The sequence below is a fragment of the Mesocricetus auratus genome, unplaced genomic scaffold, assembly GCF_017639785.1.
Source record: "Mesocricetus auratus isolate SY011 unplaced genomic scaffold, BCM_Maur_2.0 Super-Scaffold_100010, whole genome shotgun sequence".
Lineage (NCBI taxonomy): Eukaryota > Metazoa > Chordata > Mammalia > Rodentia > Cricetidae > Mesocricetus > Mesocricetus auratus.
The window spans coordinates 65223293-65242955 of record NW_024429194.1 but is presented as its reverse complement, the minus strand read 5'-3'; the positions used below and the strand labels follow the sequence as shown (position 1 = coordinate 65242955).

At 46.2% G+C, this 19663-nt stretch overlaps 3 protein-coding genes across 16 annotated transcripts in view; 1 reads left to right on the top strand and 2 right to left on the bottom strand.

The window, feature by feature from the left end:
* The first annotated feature begins 44 nt into the window (after positions 1–44).
* On the top strand, positions 45–18277 carry Letmd1 (LETM1 domain containing 1). Of its 13 annotated transcripts, none has more exons than XM_021225558.2 (9): positions 50–258; positions 633–817; positions 2670–2785; positions 3351–3433; positions 5023–5209; positions 5311–5412; positions 5505–5657; positions 6670–6766; positions 7607–9054. In XM_021225558.2, the coding sequence occupies exons 1-9, from the start codon at positions 137–139 to the stop codon at positions 7675–7677; spliced, it is 1116 nt and encodes a 371-aa protein (XP_021081217.1). In that variant the 5' UTR covers positions 50–136; the 3' UTR covers positions 7678–9054. The 13 variants fall into 13 exon arrangements, with proteins under 13 accessions (XP_021081218.1, XP_021081219.1, XP_021081217.1 ...); XM_005067243.4 differs by having other exon boundaries at positions 52–258; positions 666–817; XM_040753805.1 differs by having other exon boundaries at positions 253–376; positions 666–817.
* Csrnp2 (cysteine and serine rich nuclear protein 2) lies at positions 9466–19214 on the bottom strand. Its single transcript, XM_040753793.1, has 4 exons — positions 19064–19214; positions 17703–17962; positions 14498–14794; positions 9466–12628 (listed from the first exon to the last, which is right to left on the bottom strand). Exons 1-4 carry the CDS (start codon positions 19212–19214, stop codon positions 11708–11710), a joined length of 1629 nt encoding a protein of 542 aa, XP_040609727.1. The 3' UTR covers positions 9466–11707.
* The window catches only part of Tfcp2 (transcription factor CP2), a 51980-nt gene continuing 51475 nt past the window's right edge, over positions 19159–19663 (bottom strand). The window contains exon 15 of one of the 2 annotated variants that reach the window (XM_040753799.1): positions 19159–19294. In XM_040753799.1, coding sequence (XP_040609733.1) covers positions 19287–19294 — 8 coding nt within the window. In that variant the 3' untranslated portion in view covers positions 19159–19286. The remainder of the gene's footprint in view (positions 19295–19663) is intronic. The other variant, XM_040753800.1, reaches the window with a different exon arrangement.

Below are 19663 nucleotides of genomic sequence, written 5' to 3'. Positions count from 1 at the left end.
CCTTCCCAGGCTCGCACGGGGCGGGAGGGGGGCCGGGGGCGCCTGTCATCACTCGGGAGCGGCGCGTGCGTGCTGCGGGGCGCACTCTGACCCGGAGACGACCCCTGCTACCCGCACTCCCTCCCTCGCCTCGAAGATGGCGCTGTCCAGGGTGTGCTGGGCTCGCGCTGCTCTTTGGGGCTCGGCCGTCGCCCCTGGACCCTTTGTCACCCGCAGGCTGCAGCTGGGTCGCTCTGGCCCTGCGTGGCGGGCCCCTCGGTGAGGGCCTCGGAGAGAGAAGAGCGTACTTGACGTAGAAGGCCCTGGAGCGGCTCAACCTCGGCTTCTCCGGGTCCCGCGCCTCGGTTTCCCCGCGCGGGATCCCTCCTGAATGCGGGTCCCTGGCCCTCTCTGCTCCGCATTGTCTGCTCTTCCCCGCGTTTCCCGAGCTCACCTTTCAGCTTCCCTCCCTTCCCATCTCCATGGCCGTAGTTTGCACTCTGGCCCCACAGGCTTGGCACACACTCTATGCTCATGCCGTTTTGTCACGCTTCTGCCTGGGCTGCCCCTCTCAGACCAAAGAGCTTTGGCAATCGTTGTCAGAAACTTGTATTTTACAGTAGGGGTCCTAGGTACGAGGTGGCTTCTGCTAGATCACAGATAGTTCTCTCTGATCTTCCTTGTAGGTCTTCAAGGCTACATCTTTCTCCAAAGGCAGACGTGAAGAACTTGATTTCTTATGTGGTGACCAAGACAAGAGCGATTAATGGGACATACCATCGTTTCTTGGGTCGTCATTTCCCCCGCTTCTATGCCTTATACACAGTCTTCATGAAAGGTAAACACTAAAATAGAAATCCCCCAGTCGGCTAGAAAGTCAGTCAGTGAGATCACGTGCGCAGGGGTTCCGCTGCGTGGATGTGAGTTGCCCGGTGCCTTCTCTTTCATCAGTGTTTGAGCATTAATTCCTACAAATTGTCACCTCCTAAATATCTAGAAGGATGTTATAATAAACAGCTTCTGGCGTCGCAGGAGTGGACGCCATCTCCTTGCTCGTCACCAGAGCAGGGAGCTGTGGCTGTGCAGACCCGCCCCAGTGATTTCTCTGTTGTCGTAAGAAAATGTGGCCCAAATGCTTATCAGTTGCCAGCTTAGGTAACTTGTAGGGGAAATACACCATATATACTTGATTTCTGAATGTTTTGATTTAAAATGGAGGTCCACCAGTCACGATGAAATGACACCTGTAATGTCACTTGACCACTCTGGACCCAGAATGCCTAGTTCAGATCCCGGTTTGTGACTTATTGACTGCAGTTGCACTAATGACTTAAACTGTCTATAAAGCAATAGAACTGACTTACTGATTACATAATTGTGGATATTATTGTTGGCTTAGAAAGGGTATCATGTAGCTTAGGCTGGCCTTGAACCTCCTGTAGTTGAGGATGACCTTGAACTTCTGATCTCCCTGCCTCCACTTTCTGAGTGCTGTAATTTTAAGCCTGAGTAAATCAACATATATAAAGTGCTTAGAACAGGGCCTATATTAATATGGTATCTATACAGTAAGTGCCCAATATGTATTGACTATTACTATTATTATATCCTATACTTTTATCCGCTAATCAAAAGGAAATAGAATGTTGTCAACTCTGAATATTACTATAATTATTATTAGCTTCATGGAGCTGAAAAATTATCCACCTTTATCTAAAAAGTGGGGGTAAGAATGGCTGGCTTGCCAGACATAGTGGTTCTATGCCTGCAATCCCACAACCCAGCATTCCAAGGCAGGAGGATCAGGAGTTCAAGGCCAGCTTCATCTACATAGCAAGGTCCTGTAAAAAACAAAACAAGAAACTCAAAACAAAATAGCTAATGACCACCAATAATACACACACAGATATAATATATGCACATATATATACATATATACATATATATATATATTATACACACACTGTATTATTTGAAGCTGATCTTGGTAACATTTTTGTTCATATAAATATGGAAGCATTAAAATATTTTATTCATTTTGTTTCTATGACTGTTTTGCCTGATGTATACATGTGTACCATGTTCATGCCTTGTGCATGTATACATGTGTACCATGTTCATGCTCAATGCTCTCTGAGGTCAGAGGGCATTAGCTCCCCTGGAATATGAATTGTGGATGGTTGTGAACCACCATGTGGGTGCCAGAAACTGAACCTGGGTCCTCTGCAAGAGCAGTAGGTGCTCTTAACCTCCGAGCCATCTGCCCAGCCCTGGAAGCATTTTTAAAAACTAGATAAATGTAAGGATGATTATAGAATGAAGATTCAAAATGGGACCATAGCAATATGTCAAATTATGCAACTTGTAAACATGTCCCAGAAAGCAGCAGGCTGGGAAACATAGGGTTTATTGACCATGATGCTCTGGTGTTAAGGATCTAGCCTTTAAAACAAGCGAAGAGTAATGAGCTCACAGGAGACCACTCCATGGCAGACCATAATTCAGCTGGGTAATATGCTTCGGGAAAGCATGGGAAGGTCTGAGGTGTCAAGCTTCCTAGCTGAAAGCTTCTGTGTAGGCAGTGCTGGGGAGGGGCCAGTGTGTGTGCATGTGAGTGAACACAGTAGGAAGCTACGGTGAGATTCAAACTGGGGTAACATCGCGTTCTGTCCTCCGCTTTAATGGGGCAGGAATACAGATGTTATGGGCTGATGGCAAAAAGGCTAGAAGAATAAAGGCAAATATGTGGAAGCACAATGTAAAGTTTCATCAACTCTCCTACCGGGAGATGGAGCATTTGAGACAGGTATGGGCCAGGGGCACATATCCAGATGTTCACGGAGGTAACTAACCAAGCTCCTACATGTGTTTCTTTTGTCTCTCGTTCTTCACTGGTCACACCTTTCCCTTTGCATCCAGTTACTTGTCAGAATGGGGCTCACTGAGAATGAACTTCACAGCAGGGCCATACAGAATTCTGATACACTTTCTGATTCAATTTGTAAGTAATAAAATCCAGTTTGGTTTTGGACATACAGTGATCTGCACAGAGCTGCAGGGCAGCAGGAAGGTGTTTGGCAGTGACCTGAAAGGCAGTTTGAAGCCGAGAGTTCAGGAGACATTTTACAGGTCAGACAGAGTTCACCAAGGGGTTTGATAAAAGGTTAGGCCCCCCACTCGATATTTGGGATACAGACATTAACATCAGAGGTCCACCCTCAGGAACTTAGCATTATAACACAGATACAAGCACGGTCCTTTTCCTAGGCTGTAGCACAAGTTCACTGTACAGGGAGTGGGATGGAGGGTTTGTCCATGTTATCAAGAACTTACTTGGGTTAAAAACGGTGTCTGTGTTTATTTCTGTTTAGTTCCGTCGAGATATCACCAAGTGTCTTTTCGTAGGTATCATTTCCATTCCACCCTTTGCCAACTACTTGGTCTTCCTGCTAATGTGAGTATATACCACTACCAGATCTTGAAGCTATAGATTGTTTTAAAAATTAAAAATCATTTTGCCTGATGCAGTGGCACATGATTTTAGCACTTGGGAGATAGAGGCCAGAGGATCAGAAGTTCAAGGCCATCCTTGGCAACATGAAGCCTTTTTTCAAACAAACCAAACAAAAAAAATCCAAGAAAATTATTTATTTTTAAATTACTTTTTTATCTTTTATGTATATGAGGTTATGTGAGCCTATGTGCCCTGCATGCATGCAAGAGCTTGTGGAGCAGAAGGGAACATCAGATCCCCCGGACTGTAGTTACAGATGATTGTGAGCTTTCATATAGGTGCTGGGAATTGAACCTGGATCCTCTGAAAGAGCAGATAGTGCTCTTAACCCCCAAGAAAATTACTTTAAAAACTTTTCATCTCAGAAGTTCAGAGGTCATCAGACTTCTACTTCAATCTTTTCAGCATCCTGAAAGGTTTTTTTTTTCCTATTTATTTTATTTTATGAGTGTTTTGCCTGCAAGTGTGTATATGCACCATGTAAGGACCTATAGATGGTTGTAAACCATCATGTGGGTGCTGTCTCTAAAAACCAAAAAAAAAAAAAATTGGATAGAGCTTGGGAGTGATGGACTTTTCTTACTTGGGTGAAGTTAACAGACTGCAGTGATGCTTAGTTGAACCAAGGAGGGCTGAGTCACTCTGGTGTTTTGATGTGAACATTGGGAGATGGACTGCTTCATTCCGCCTGGGCAGCCTGGATAGTGGAGCTCCTTACAACACAACCAGAGCTTCAGGGATAACTGGGCCAGTGAGAACATGACTTTAAAAACAAAACCCAAGGCCTCACCATATAATCCTGGCCATCTTGGAACTCACAAATGTCATCTATCTGCCTCTACCTCCCAAACAGGACTAAAAAAGGTGTGTGCAATTACACCTGGCCTATACTTTTGATATCTTTGTCTTAGAGGTCATAGACTCATTTCTGCTCTGTTGTATGAGTTAATCACTCAGAGTGGAAAAAGAAGAGGGAAATAACCCTTATTTGCCCGTAAAAGAAGTGCCAGAGAATTTGTAGCCATGTTTAAAAAGCTACCTTCCAGTTGGGTAACCACAACTAAAGAGCATGTCCAGGGCCTTTGTAATACTGTGTCTGGCCAGGCGTTGGTGGCGCACACCTTTAATCCCAGCACTCGGGAGGCAGAGGCAGGCGGATCTCTGTGAGTTCGAGACCAGCCTGGTCTACAAGAGCTAGTTCCAGGACAGGCTCCAAAGCCACAGAGAAACCCTGTCTCGAAAAACCAAAAAAAAAAAAAAAAAAAAAAAAAAAAACTGTGTCTGTATGACTGTTCATCAGCTCCGTATGAAACTGTCTGAAGAATGTTCTGAACTGGCTTTAGTTCAAAAAGAGGCATTTGATCTGACTGCCACACACTAGCTTTCTTTCCAATCCCATTGCAGCAATACCGCCTGCCATCGTGCAGAGACGTGGACTATGAGAGACCGTGGGTAGAGAAGCATGTCTCTGCCAGATACCCGATTAGTCCCCTTTCAGAAAGTGACTTTGTGATGCTTTTTCCTTGTAGGTACCTGTTTCCTAGGCAACTGCTTGTCAAGCATTTCTGGACCCCCAAACAACAAATTGATTTCTTAGACATTTATCACAGTCTCCGGAAGCAGTCCCACTCAGAAATCATTACTCATTTAGAAAGGGCCAGCGCTCTTGTTTCTGATGAGAGGCTGCGGTGGCACCTGACAGACCTGTGCACCAAGGTACTACCTCAGCCAAGCGGTTTTCCAGCTGGACCAGGAAGGTCCCTGTGAAACAAGAGCGGTCAATCTCTAAAATCTACCCACTTTTTACTTCTTTCCAGGTGCAGAATGGCGTCCACCCCACAGCACATGACATCCTGGCTCTCAGAGAGTGCTTCTCCACTCGGCCTCTGGGCTTTAGTCAACTCCAGGCTACGCACATGGTGAGCACTTGGAGGCCTTTTGTGTCCACAGCCCCGTTTGTTAGGGTGTACAGTGAGCCGGCTTCATACTCTTCCTGCATGCTGTGTCACAGAGAGCCTTGAGCCGGGCCATGCTCCTCAACCCTCACCTGCCCCCCGCCGTGTTGAGATGGCGCTTGAAGAGCCACACCACTGTGATTCAACAGCTGGACAGGGCTCTGGCACAGCTGGGGATTGGCCAGCTGACTGCTCAGGAAGTGAAATCGGTAAGAGGCTTGTCAAGTAGTGAGTGTCCCAGAGTGGGCTGGAAGCTTACAGGGCTTGCATCAAAACTCAAGTTGTTTCTGTGTTGTTTTAGTTATTTTGACATAGGATCTTACTATATAGCCCTAGCTGGTCTCAACCTCTTTCTGTAGATGAGGCTGGCCTTGAACTAAGTGCTAGAATCACAAGCTCATGGTGACATGCTGACACCCTGCCCTTCCAGATCTCATGTAGCACAGGCTGGCCTCAAATTTAAGCAACCCTCCTGCCTCAGTCTCCCCAGTTTTGGGATTACAGCCAGAGCCACTATACCTGACTCCAAGCTCATTTTATTTCTATGGATTTTTTTTCTTAATGTATATAACTAGTGAGAATGAGGAATGAGTTTGAAAAAAAAAAAAAGCAAGGCCCCCTGGGCAGGGTATAATACACACACCTGTGACCTTAGCACTTGGGAGGAGTTTCAGGACAACCTGTTTAAAACACTTTCAAGGACAATATATTTTAAGCCTACTATTTTAGATTATACAGATATATCCATTATTGAAACAAATGCCTGAGCTTATCAATTTAAAAAGAGGAAAGCTAGTTTTTTGTTTTGTTTGTTTTGGTGGTGGTGTTTTTGGCTCATAGTTTTAGAGGTTTTGTCCTGGTCAGTTGGCCCCATTGGTTTTGTGAATATGAGATGAAGCAGTGCATCTTGGGAGAATGAGATGAAGCAAAGCTGTTCATGTCCTGGCATCTGGGACAGAGACAGGAAGAGGAAGGTTAGTATCACGCAGTCTGCTTCAAAGACTTGTGCTCATTGACTGAAGACCGCTCAATCAGCTTTATCTTCTAGTTTCTCCACGTGCCTCCCAGGAGCACAGAGTGGAGGACTAAGCCTTCCCCCCTTTCCACAGCCACCCAGCAACATAGTGAAGGCCTTTTATGGGGATAAGATCCAATCACTTGTGGATTTCTGTTTGTGGCATGCTATGCTTACTCAGGATGTTTCTCTTCTGAGTGGTATAGGCTTGCTATCTTCGTGGCTTGAATTCTACCCATATTGCTGATGATAGGTGTCGGACTTGGCTGGGAGAATGGTTGCAGATTTCCTGCAGCCTAAAAGGTAAGGCAAACCTCTGTGGCCATGCTACTGAAGTCTGAGCTTTAGAAAACAAATAAACTAAACAACAATAACAAAAACCAAACTAACCAAAAACCAGGGTCTCACTGTGTAGCTCCGGCTGGTTTGGAACTCACTCTATACCAGATTGGCTTTGGACTTGCAGCTATCCTGCCTCTACCTCCTGAATTCTGGGATTACAGGCAATGCACCACCATACCCAGCTCATTTTTTACCTTGTTCTGGGATTACCTGCTGAGTTATCATGAAGCTTTAACATATATTTATTTTGTAATTGAGGGCACAAACTTGAGTGCCTACTATAGCATAGACTGTGTAAGACAAAAGGACTGCTTGCAGAGCTTCATAGCCTGGGCCTATGGCAGTTTGTTTAGGGAGCTATCTCATGCACAACGGGGTAGTTAATGAGTGTAACTGCCTATACCCATTCCATGCCAGTCACAGCCTTTTGTGTCTAGTGTGACAAATAAGAGGTATCTCCAGACATTGCCAGCTGCTCCTGAGCTTGGGGTGGTAAGGGGAGAAGGATGGAATGGTCCTGGGTGAGAAACAGTCTTGAAGCTAAGAAATGTCCTTACAGCACCAACTTTTGCCATGAGGTGACTGCCATCATATGAGAATCAAGACATAGTGGATGTGAACAAATAGCGGGGTCAGAGAAAAGCATGCATTCAGGGGTTGAGTGAAGCAGGGTTTCTTAGAGATTAGCCTCACAGTGCTGTATTCCCATCCCTGGCTTTCTACCTCCTGCCAAGCTCTGTACTCCAAGACAGTTAGGTAAACCGTGTCCTAGCCAAGCACTAACCCTGATGGTGTTTTCAGAAACTGAGCTGTCCCTCTTGCTGCACAACGTGGTCCTGCTTTCCACCAACTACCTTGAGACAAGGCGCTGAGTGAACCATGGAGAGGATGACATTGTCCTGCAGTTGCATAGTATAGTAGCATGGGACCAAAGAGCACTTGTCAGCAGTCTGCACTATTAGTGTGGGAGACAGAGGAGCACACTATCCATCTGGGAGCTACAGACATTCCCTCACAGCTTGAACTAAACAAACACCTGTGTGGTGCCATCCCATTATGCTCACCTGGAATTGACAAGCACCTCTGGTACTAGACTTTTGTTGTGATGTAATGTTTAGGTCCTATTGAGTCAGTTTTTGCCCAGGTGGGAATCATTTAGCCTAAAATTCATGACTGCCAAGGTTTGTTTTTACATTTCTATTTTTTTTCCCCTGAGATGAGTCTATGTTGCCCAGGCTGACTTCAAGTTTCTGTGCTCAAGGGATCCTCCCAGCTCAGGCTTCTGGGTGCTGGGACTACAGGTCTGTGTTACACGGCTTCACTGCCGTGTTCTTTACAGCCATGAGGGCTTTTTGTTTTGTTTTGTTTTTTCCTGTGGTTTTCTTGAAACACTGTCTGTCTCACATAGTTGAGGACGACTGTAAACTCCTGGCCTTCCTACTTGCACCTCCCAGGCTGGAATACAGGATGAACTGCCACACAAAGCCCTGTAAGGTGTGAGGAACTGGCCAAGGGCTCTCCACTCACTAGAGAATTTCTGGGTGCCAAGAACACTGCAGATTAGACTGGAGTACTAACACCTGGGCTTGTACCTGGACACCCACCTCTGCCAGTCTTTTCTTATCCCTATGCTCCCCCCACACACCTCCTTTGGTTTTTTGTTTTTGTTTTTGTTTTTTTTTTTTTGGCCTTTTCGAGACAAAGTCTCACTATATAGCCCAGGCTGGCCCTCAATTCCTGGAAATCCTGAAAATTCTGCTACAGCCTCCTGGGTACTAGGATTATAGGCATGAGCCTATATATGCCTGGCCCATCCTTTTTGATGTGACCAAAAGTAGGGACACTTTTCCTCCTCACTAGCATGGACTGTTCATCTTTTAATATTCTCTGAAAAAAATTTTTTTAATTTATGGGAACATCCTAAAGGAGGTGAAAAGGAGAAGGACTGACTGCTTGGCCCCTCCCCTGCAAATATTTAGTGTCTTAATTTTCAGGCTGTCACACAGTCCCTAAGGACCTTATGTGTTTGCTACCTCCACTGTGTTGCACTAAGCCATCTGTAGCCAGCAGTGGCTGCCTTCTTTAGGCCATGGGTCAATCACATTCGGTATTCATTACTGCTGAGCTGGGAAACGAGATCTGCACAAGATAGTAAGCTGGGTTTGGCTGTTGTGTGTACATCTATGATAACTTACTGTAAATGCATGAAGCAACTGTTTTTAAACCCAAGTAAAGACTGCCTGAAACCAGTTTTTGGGAATTACTTATACACACTCTACTCGTTTTCCTAAGGCTTCTTTTTATAAGACTGATGTAACCTAACTAATGGACATTTAACTAGTTGGAACATAATTTTTTGATGGGATGAAAGGAAATTTGGAAGGAACTGTTTAATGCTATCTATCAGACATACTAGAATGGTAATCAGAAATAGAGAAAATTGTAACTGCTGACAGCAGGGGTCCAACAGGCACATAAGGAAATCCCAGGCAGGACAGGTTTTGTGCTCTAAAGACAATAAATCTACATTTCTGTCACTGAGTATTCCTATCATTGACATTAGTTTCTAACTGCCTAGTTAATTTTATATACACAGCAAGAGAAGCACCCTTTCTCTTCACAAATAACTGCGACTTGCGAAGATAAAGAATATCACACCATTCTTTTGAATATTTCTTTAATATTACATTTAAATATTCTCTTTAAATACAGCATTATTACAATGTAAAGAACCTAAGGGGGACTGTTTTCAGAGAGCCAGACAAGCTTTGGATTCACATTGAGAATATGACCTGTGCACAGTATGCAAGGAGGCAGCGTAACGAGCTGCAGTAATGAGCCACAGTTCACCTAGGCCTAGACTGAGGGGGACTGGCTCTGCTTCCGTGATCAGAGGCCTAGCCTTCCTAGCAACCAGGAACTATAAATTCTGTCCAACTCAGGTAGCACCAGGAATGAGACGGATTAAGTTGTAGAAAAGGTCTTTTGCTTGACATTCGTCAATGCTAAATATTTAGCACTCATAAGTTTGGGGTCAGTTTGAATCAGAACATGACTTAATGAGGAGATGCATTTAGAATAAGAAACTAGAGTCATATAGAAATATCAAATACCTTGGGGACTGGCTAGTCTTTGTGACAATGACTAGTATGTTTCTTAATGAAAATCCAAGTCCAAGGGCTAAGACAGTTGGAGTCTTCAAGAGGAAAGGTGCTGAGTCCCTCCTTTCCAACAAACTTCGAAAGATTCTTCTCTCCACCAGCCAGTCTCAGCTTAGCTTCAGTCTTGGGGTTGAGAGTTCTGGCTGAGGGTGAGTTTTGGCCTCTGGTATTCAGGGTAACTCTAGTGAGACTAGACAGAGAACTAGGTACTTCCTTAAGACCTCCAACAATAAAGCCAAGCAAACCCAGAAATGAACAGCAGTGGCAGAATGGGTTAAAAACCAGGATCTGTGTCAAATGCAGGGACCTCCAGACTTAGGATCAGAGATTTAAAGGTGTTTCTGCTACTACACACATTCAAGTTCACTCTACAAAACCAGGACCACCTTATCCCACCAAAAATAGATAAAGCCAAGCAAAGTGGTACACACCTGCAATCTCAGCATTCAGGATGCACAATCAGGACTGCCACAGGTTGGACATAGGAACATAGGAAGTTCCAGGCTAGCCAGGGCTATTTGGCAAGACCCTGTCTCAAAAAATCAAAACAAGTTTTGTTTTTCTTTTCTGGTTAGTAAAGAATGAGGAAAAGTGTTTTGCTCCTACCACCTTCATTACCAGAAGGCAGAGGTACACTGCCAATAAAAAAAAAAGTCAGTGCTGAGTGGGGATACGAGAACTTTAATTAAGACATGAGAGGAGCAAGGACTACTGACTGAGGTAAGTGTTGATCTGGGTCCCAGTCTATATGCTTCAAAGATTGTAATCGGATCTTGAACCCTTTGGAATCTCTGAGTCCTGTCACTTAATTAAGAATCAGCTTGACTTCCAGTTTTCATAAATCTCCAAGATGGAGGGGTCCAATAAACACCTGCAATTCTGAGGACTGAACTGTAATATCCAAGGAGCTCTCTAACCCTAGATAACCAAGAAGGACGATGAGGGCAGGTACAGAGAGAGTCCCAACTAGCTAATGGCCTTGCACTACACTTTATATCCGTTTAGAGCCAAGCTCCCCCAAAAGGAGAGTGTATGGGGAGGTGCACTAGGTGAGAAAGCAAGAACACAGTCATCTTCCAGGCTGTTCCAGACTGGACTCCTGCCGAATGGTACGCAAGCCTTATGTCTGTACCATATCCATATCCAACCTGGACCTTTTCCTTCAAGAAAAGGATGGAGAAAACGGCAGAGAAGTTTAACTCTGGTACCTAAGGGCATATGAAAGAAACAATTCAAGTTACAGACCAGGAATCCTGTTTGCAGAGCAGGCCAGGGAACACCAAACACATTGAAAATTAACTGATTTACCAGTTGAGAGGTGGAAGAAAGGCAGAATCAATGTTTAATCTGGGAGTTTTGTACAGAAGCAGACTCTTCTGCAGCCTCCGTTCTAGACTCAGCTGAGTGGCCTTTCCAAGAGTGTGACTGATACACCAAGATGGGTGTCTGAGGAGTGAGCTTGTGCCCCACAGGGAGCTACTCACATCCTTAGTCCTGGCCCTATGCATAAAGCTACCTAGCTCATTCTGTGCAATTGACATCTTTGTTCTGGTGGCCCACAGAGCTCAGTAATGGAAACTGAGCTGGGGTTGGTCTCTTTCCCTTTTTAAAAATACAAGTACTAACAACCCTTTCCTACCCATTTTTTCCTAAGATTTTCAATAAAATAACCCGGGAGCAGCAGTCTTGTTTTGAAATGGCATTAGATAATAAATAGAGAATGGGCAGTGCCTGTCTCAGGTCACACTGCCAGAGGAAGCTCTAGGGCAGAGTCTTCAGGGGTCCGGTCCTCACTCTGCTGGGAGCTCTGCACTCCACAGTCTTCTTCATGGTCCGTTCGGAAGGGTAGACTTGAGGGAGACCAAGAGGGGTGCAAGTCTTCACTCTCAGGCTCCTTAGGGTTACAGTCATCGGACAACAGTTTGTCAAGAGTGGGTGTTTTCCCCACCTCTGGTTTACAGAGGGCAGCTGAGTCTGAGGGGCTGCGAGCCACCAGTGAGGTAACAGGGAGGGAGAAAACACCCAGATCTTTCTCCTTGGGGAAGGAGGCTGTGCCCTCTTCTGAGCCAGGCTCTCCTTTCACTCCCAAGGCCGGCCTCTGCTCTACCTGGTAGTACACCAGAGGCCCACTGTTCAAGTAGGATGGGCTGCTCACCGGTGAGGCAGCCGGGTGCTCTGAGTTCTCAGTAAAACACAGGACAGAGGAACCTGGGGGCAGCTGAGCTTGGATGAGAATGGGGGCGGCCAGGCCTGGACACAGCTCTTGGGAAACGGCCAGGGGCTCCTCCAGGATGCATACGCCCAGACTCTCCATGCTTGAGTCCAGGCTGGCGCTAGAGCCGCTCGAGTCCTCCTCTGCCTTGAGCCGCTCCAGTTCCTCCGCACTCTGGAGGTGCATCACTGCAGTCTCGTTCTCGGCGATGAACTCCTGGAAGTCCTGTGTCTCAGAGCTCTGGGCTCCTGGCAGGCTGCAGCCAGCAGTAGGCAAGGGCTCATCCTCAGGGCCTGCTGGGCGACTCACCTGCCGTTTGCTCTCCAGCTCCAGCTTCATGATAGTGTGGAGGTAGTGAGTCCGCACTCGGATTGGGTTAAACTCAATTCTCCCAGCCATGTTTCCACAGCCATCCCTGGAGCAGCCGCAAGGAAAGGACATTCGATCCACCTGAGGGAGCACAGGAGGTTGTGGCAAGATAAGACCAATAGCTTTAACAGTGGAGACAGGTGACATCAGCTGGCACACACAGGCAGTTGGGAGTTGAGCAGTGACCAGTTCAAAGCATAACATGCAGCACAAGCTAACAGTACTAGGCAGTGGTTATTAGACCACCTGTGTCTCAGTTCCAGCTCAGCCATTAATTAGTGCTGGCATCTCAAGAGTCATCTATTTTCTCCCCTGGGCTTTGTTTCCTCTTCTAAATAAAAAAGACAAAAATCCCATCAAAGGCTCCTTCCAGTTAGCAAGTTTAGTGTTACCTCTCTGAATGCTGGCATCTATCTCAGAGTAGAAGAGTTTTGTGCCTCAGGGACTTCCAGATCTTACCTGGTTCACAGGGACAATAAAAGGCTGGGCCCAAGCCTTCTGCAATGACAGGCGTAGTAAGTGAGTGGAGATCTTGCTACTTCAATGCAATACACTCTAGGGAAACTAAACAGAGGTGCCTTAGTGCTGAGGTGCTAGAGTGAAGGTTCACACTGTGACCAACTCACCAGTGTTGTTCTGAAGCAGTGACCAAGACAACTTACTTATAGCCAGGGCTATCTAGAAAGGAGATGGGTGGGCATGGTGATGCATGCCTTTAATCCCAGCATTGGGGGGTGGGGGGGCAGAGGCAGGTGAATCTGCTGTGATTTTGAGGCCAGCCTGGTCTACATGGTGAGTTCCAGGACAGCCTGGACTACATAGTTTTAAAGAAAAAAATAGAAAGGAGATGCTTTCTGCCTCTTTCTCTCCCTCAAAACAAAACTCAGGAGAATTATAGAGCAAACAATAAAACCCATCTTATGAGCTGGGCAGTGGTGGCACATGCCTTTAATCCCAACACTTGGGAGGTAGAGGCTGGCAGATCTCTGTGAGTTCAAGACCAGCCTGGTCTACTAGAGCTAGTTCCAGGTAGGCTCCAAAGCTACACAGAAAAACCCTGTCTCAAAAAACTACAAAACAAAACAAAAACAAAACGGAAAAAAACCTATGTCTTATGATACCAGCTTATTAAAATCTCCAGATCCAAGAGATCAAGGTCATTCCTGTTATAACCAAGCAAGTTCAGTTCTAGGCCAGCCTGGAATGAGACCCATCCCTCTCCATGAAAGAAATCTTTACCCAGGCCCAACCAGTTCCTAAGGTATTCTCAGGTTTGTGAATAACTGACTCATCATGGGATGGCAGTCTGGAGAGAAATGTCTGGCCAGACCTGCTATAGCTCTTTGTTACTAAATACAGTCAAGGAAAAGAGTTAAAGGGTCAACCATAGGACTAAACACCCATAGGACTAAACACCCATGCTTGACATCCCCCATGTTTCACTGTTTGGGTAGCACTGAAGTTTTCCAGGAAAATGAGAATTTCAAACAACCTCTTAGAATGCCAAGAAAAAGATACTTTATTTGAAGAAACTAAGAACTTAGGTTCTGCCAGCTCAAGACCAGTCCTGAATTAGAGAAATTTCAAACCTTTGGTTTCCACACAATTAGAAAGGTGCTGTGTGCAGAAGAATCCACAGGCTGCCTCACTTGATTCCTTTTATCTCCAGAGTCATTATTTAAGGACACTTACCAAATGGTAAACAAAACAGTACTTTGTTCTCTCCTTTGCTGCCAGCTGCTTATCACCTCTGAAGTGTACAACAGAAAAGATAACGGGCACCTCCACATCCTGCCCTGCTTGTTTTCTTTGGGAGGGCTATGGAACTGGAGCACAGTCTCAGCCATGGGACTGCCATTCCAGGGTTGGAAGCTTCCTAATCTTCACTGGCACCCAACCACACCCCCAATCTTGGTGTAGATATACCATCTCAGGCCAAAAGTGACTGACCTGGCATTTAATCCCAGCCTGGCTACAGGCACACGCTTCTGGGTCACAGTAGAGTCGACAGTCACAACCACACTCTTCCCGAGATAGGCGGATGGCTCTAAGTTCTTGCTTCTCTTCCGCATCAATCCGGTGGACACCGGATGCCCTCAGCAGGGCCCGTCGTCTCTTGGTGGGCAGGGGTTGGAGGAAGAAATAATCATCCACCTCCACATTTTCCACATCAATATCTTCATCTGAAACGTCGTCCAATGTCAAGCCATCAGCCTCAACTGACTCCACTGTCCCATTCTTGGTCAGCTGCCAAGAGACAGGAAAGGTCGGCTTTGGAGAATCAGCAACCCAGGGACCAGAACAGTCCCCAGTTGTGTAGCCAGGGGCTGGTTGTCCTACACCACAGCAGAGCACCACAAATGTAAAGACTTCACATTTAAATAGCCAAAATAAGTAAGGGTTGCCATACTGGACAGCACAGGGCATGATTAAAAAAACAGCAGAAACACAGAAATTGTCTGGCTCTAGTACTACACTGTCAACACCAGAGACATTGCCTTTCTGTGTCCTAGGACTTCAAAGATCAGCCTCTACCAGGTGTGGCAACATTGCCATCACCCCAGCTACTCAGGAAGCTGAGATGAGGGGCATGAGCAACACTGTAAGATCCTATCTAGAGAAATGTTTGAAACACACCACAAACATTTCCTCCATTCATCACTGTAAATCATTGCCTGTGTACTCAGAAGAACTGCATTTCACTGTTAAGGGAGTGGGCAGTCAGTTATTAACCAGTATCAAAAACCCTTACTTCCAACACAGAGTCTAGAAGAAATGTATTTTCTTCCTTCTAATCCTGGTTTATTTTACTTCAGGAAAAACTCTGTGAAGTAGGGCAGTGTAAATAACTTTGTGTGTGCTGTCTATGAGCAGAAGTCTGGGTTTTCTACACTGAGTTGGGTAGAAAGCCAGGGCAGGACTCTGTGGAAGAACAGGCTGGAGACAATCTCTGGCTGAATGAGCTCTACAAACTCACTAGAGGATCTAAGTAAAGAAAATGAGGCCCCAGCCCCTGGGGCCCTGGAAGCTGCTAGCAGGTTGCATGCCCAGTGGCTGGTGTCTTTGGTTTATTTCATCAGTCAAGAGAGTAGTGCTACGAGAGGAGCAACTCCTGTGAGAGAAGTGACGCAACAGCTCTGAGCAATGAGCCATGCACCTCACTGCTTGTTGTGGAGAAGCCGGAGTGGCCTTCTCCAGCCTATTACCTCTTGTTGTGGAGAAGCCGGAGTGGCCTTCTCCAGCCTATTACCTCTGGACCAGGCAGGCAGCTGCCTGGTTCCTTTCTGCAGACCTTAGGATTGTGCCTGTTTGTGCTGCAGAACTGGATCATCCCTAGCACTTCTGCTGTTCCCAAAGGAAAATAATCAGAGAAGCAAGTAGGAGAATTCAGATCTCCGCAGAAGGGGGATTTCAGAGCAGTGCAATCTTCTAGTCATGAAACTATGCTGGGACAACTCTGTATTCTTGGGGAAAGTCAAGGCCAGGTGTGTTGGCTCATGCTTAATAATCCAGGCACTTAGGTAGTGGTAGAGGCAAGAGGAACAAAGCGCAAAGCTATGCCTTGCTCCACAGCAAGTTCAAGGTCGGCATGGACTCCACGAGATCCACCCCAAAACAAAAACAGACAAAAATAACCACCACCCATTCAAACTACTTATAATAATGAATCCCAGTTGGAAAAAACAAAACTAAAATATTAGAAAATTATATGTAATGAATGTTAACAGAGTTCTAACAGTTGACTAGAATAGCTCCAAATGGCACATGAGGGATGCAGTGTATGTTATTTCAAGACTGTGACTGTGCCCTTATACGTGCTAAAGACAGGAAGCCTTCCTGGGGAGGAAGGCAAGTGTTTTCCAGAGATTCCTGTCATCACCGCTGGTACTCAGTATGTCCTGCCAGGGACAGACAGGTGCTACCTCTTAGGTCATTCCTCGACCTCATGGGGGAAAGTTGTCTATAGGAAAGGAACAGAGAACCTTTACTGCAACTGAGAAGAATGTTTGTCTAGCTGTTGCTATAGCAACAGAAAGGTGACAGAGTCAGTGCAGGACTCAGAAGGGAAGGCTGAATGCCCTTACAAGTAGCAGGTATAAGGCCTTAGGAACAGGCTGAGAGCTTGCACAGAATGAAACTAGTGAGGCCTAGTCAGTCTGTACCCTATGCCACCAGTTCTCCAGCCCAGCCATAGCCTGCTCTGTTTTGTCTACATCCCTGGAAATAATGCAGCTACCCCATGCTTTGGGCCCAGAAATGAATTCTCATTCATATCCATTCACCCTCATTCATATTCTCTGTCTCCTGAACTGGGGCTAGAACCCGAGGCTTTATACACATTAGGTGAGTGTTCTATCACTAAGCTATGCCCTCATCTCTGGGAAAAATTGGAGAACTTATAGAAACAGTTGAGTACATGGGTGTCTGGGGAGGGTCTTCTGGTGCTATCTGCAGAGTGTAGTATTTTTTAAAGACTGGTTTATTTGGCCAGATCTGGTAGTATATGCCTTTAACATCAGTATTTGGAAGATACAGGTAGGCAGATTATCTGTCAGTGACCTGAAGTTAGTTGGTCTACATAGCAAGTTCCAGTCTAGCCATATGAACCACCATGTGGGTGCTAGGGACCAAACCCAGATCTTTTGAATGAATAACAAATGCCTGTAAGTGCTGAGCCATCTCTCCAGTACCCTGGTGGATTAGTCTATGAGTCTAACTATGAAATAAGGAGACTGTGTCTGTCCTCTGGGGTAACAATGTGGAGGTCACAGAGGGTGGTGAACCTTCAGAGAATGGGAAAGATCTGGAACCTGTTCTGTTCTGCTCAGGTGAGCAAGGACAATCACTGACAAATTGAAATCTGTGTTTTCTTGGTGACAGACCTGAGAAGTTTCAGGTGTTCACATCACATTAGAAAGCATCACTGTGACAGGAAGAAAGGGGTAGTGCAGGGAAAGTAGTTTTTGTCTGTGGTTGGCAGTGCCACCAGAGATGACAAGGAGCTGACTGAAAATCGAGACTTTGCATTGGAAAGACAAATAGCACTCCCTAATCACCAGGAGCAATCACTAAATAAAGCAGAATCAATGGGCACAGTGGGGTTCCTCTTGACCTCAGCATGCAGGAAGCACCAGGCCCCGGGCCCCATAGGCACCTTCATTTTCTTGGCATGAAGTTTCTCCTCCTTGAGATGCTCACGAAGAATCTCTCTATGGTTCACCTCTTGTTCTTGTGCAAACTCACAAAGGGTGTAGCTGCGTACAGAGTTATGGCGCTGGGCCATTCCCAAAGAACTTCCACCCTGGCTGGGCACACTGGTGAAACCCTGGCGCCGGGCAAAGTAGTACACAGTCACCTGGTCAAAGCGGACATTCTTCCTCCGCAGCTGCTTCTGCCGCTTCAGGATGGATGTGGCTGTGAACAGAGCACATGGTTCCCGACCCTGAGACGGCTTGCTCAGTCAAGGCTCTCACCTGCTCTTATTCATCGAGGCTCTTAACTCGGTCCTAAATGTGAGACTATTTCCAAGTCCTAAGTCATGTGCAAAACTGGAAAGCACCTTGGACCTCAGCTGGTTCATACCACTGCCTCCAGACTGCCTCCATGAAAATAGATGGCCACAAAGTCTATTTTTAGACAGCAACTGGGGAACACTAGGTGTTCTTTTTAAGAGAAAAGAAAATTGCCATGTGATAGTTTAAACTAATTAAAACTCAATTTTAAAAAAAATCAGCTCTTCGGTTTGTATTTCAGTGGCCACACGTGACTACAAACTACCAGGGGACTATGCCGACAAGGGCCATTTCCCCCACAGGGAAATTCAACTGGACAGTATTCCACAGTGGGGGATTCTCCAACAGGCCTGATGATAAATATTTTAGGCTCTTTAGGGCATGAGGTCTCTGTTGCAACTACTCCAGCATGCTGCTAGTGCATAGACAACACAATGATGGGTGTGACAGTTGCAACAAAGCCATAGAAACAAGCCATAGGCCCAGTTTAGTCCAGACGACCTCTGACCCTCACTATTAGAGGTTCTCTACAGGACAACTTGAGAGCGGGGAGACTCCACTGTGCCCAGCTAGGTGCATTAGAAAAGCTGCCAGGTGTGCCTTGAGTTGACCCAATAGTACCAGTACCTGAGTTTTAGGGCTCAAACCTTTGGAGATCTAGGGGATGAAGACAAAAGGAATGAAGAGATCTGGAGTTACCCAGTGTCCAAAGCAAACATCTACTCCTGCTCTAGTTACAATTTCCTGAACCCCTGGGCAAGTCCTCTGAGGTCAAAGTAGAATTCTGAGCTCCTCTTTATCACATCCCATCATACTGGGCACCACAAACCACAAGAGTAGTATAAGTCAGACTCCGGCCTATGCTATTGGAGCAGTGCGGTTTTCCAAAAATCAAGGACACACTATGTAAAGGGCAAATCCCTAGAATGGACAGAAGCGGTCTCAGGCTGCAGGGGTTCTCTGGGGAACATGGGTGCAGGCAGGAAGGGAGCAGCTCACTCACGTGTGAAGCTGGCAGTTGTAGGAGGGTTGAGGCTGTCACAGCTGTCAGCACTGTCACTGCTGGAGACCTCATCATCTGAGTTGGAAACTGATGAGCCCACATCCACATCATCGAATTTCCTCTTGAGCCCTGAGCCCGAGAATGCATCCATTGGCTTCAAGGTTTCCTTGGGGAGCCAACCACAATGGCCCCGGAGCTGCTCACCACCAGTTAGCCAGGAGCATTAGGATTCTGCCCAGGGGAGAAAACAGTCAGCATTGCTGTCCTGAGACAGCAGGTCCCTCTAAGTCTGTAAACACATCACTATAACCGAACGAAAGCTAAGCACTTGGCCTGGCATCAGTCTGGCTTCTCAGGACCAGGTCATTTCTTTGCTGACTCTGCCCAGCATTCTTACTTGCCTCCCTTCAGCTCCTCCAGCCTTCGTTACTCTTAGACTGAATCTGCAGCAGCACTTCCCAGTGGAGGGATGGCCTCACTTCCAACCCTGCTGGCCACATGAGTCACTGGCCCAGGCTACCATTCACTTTTCTTCAGATCATGCAGGAGAGCACTCCAAGGGTTCACTGGGAGAGAATAGACCAAAGATAGCAGAGCCTT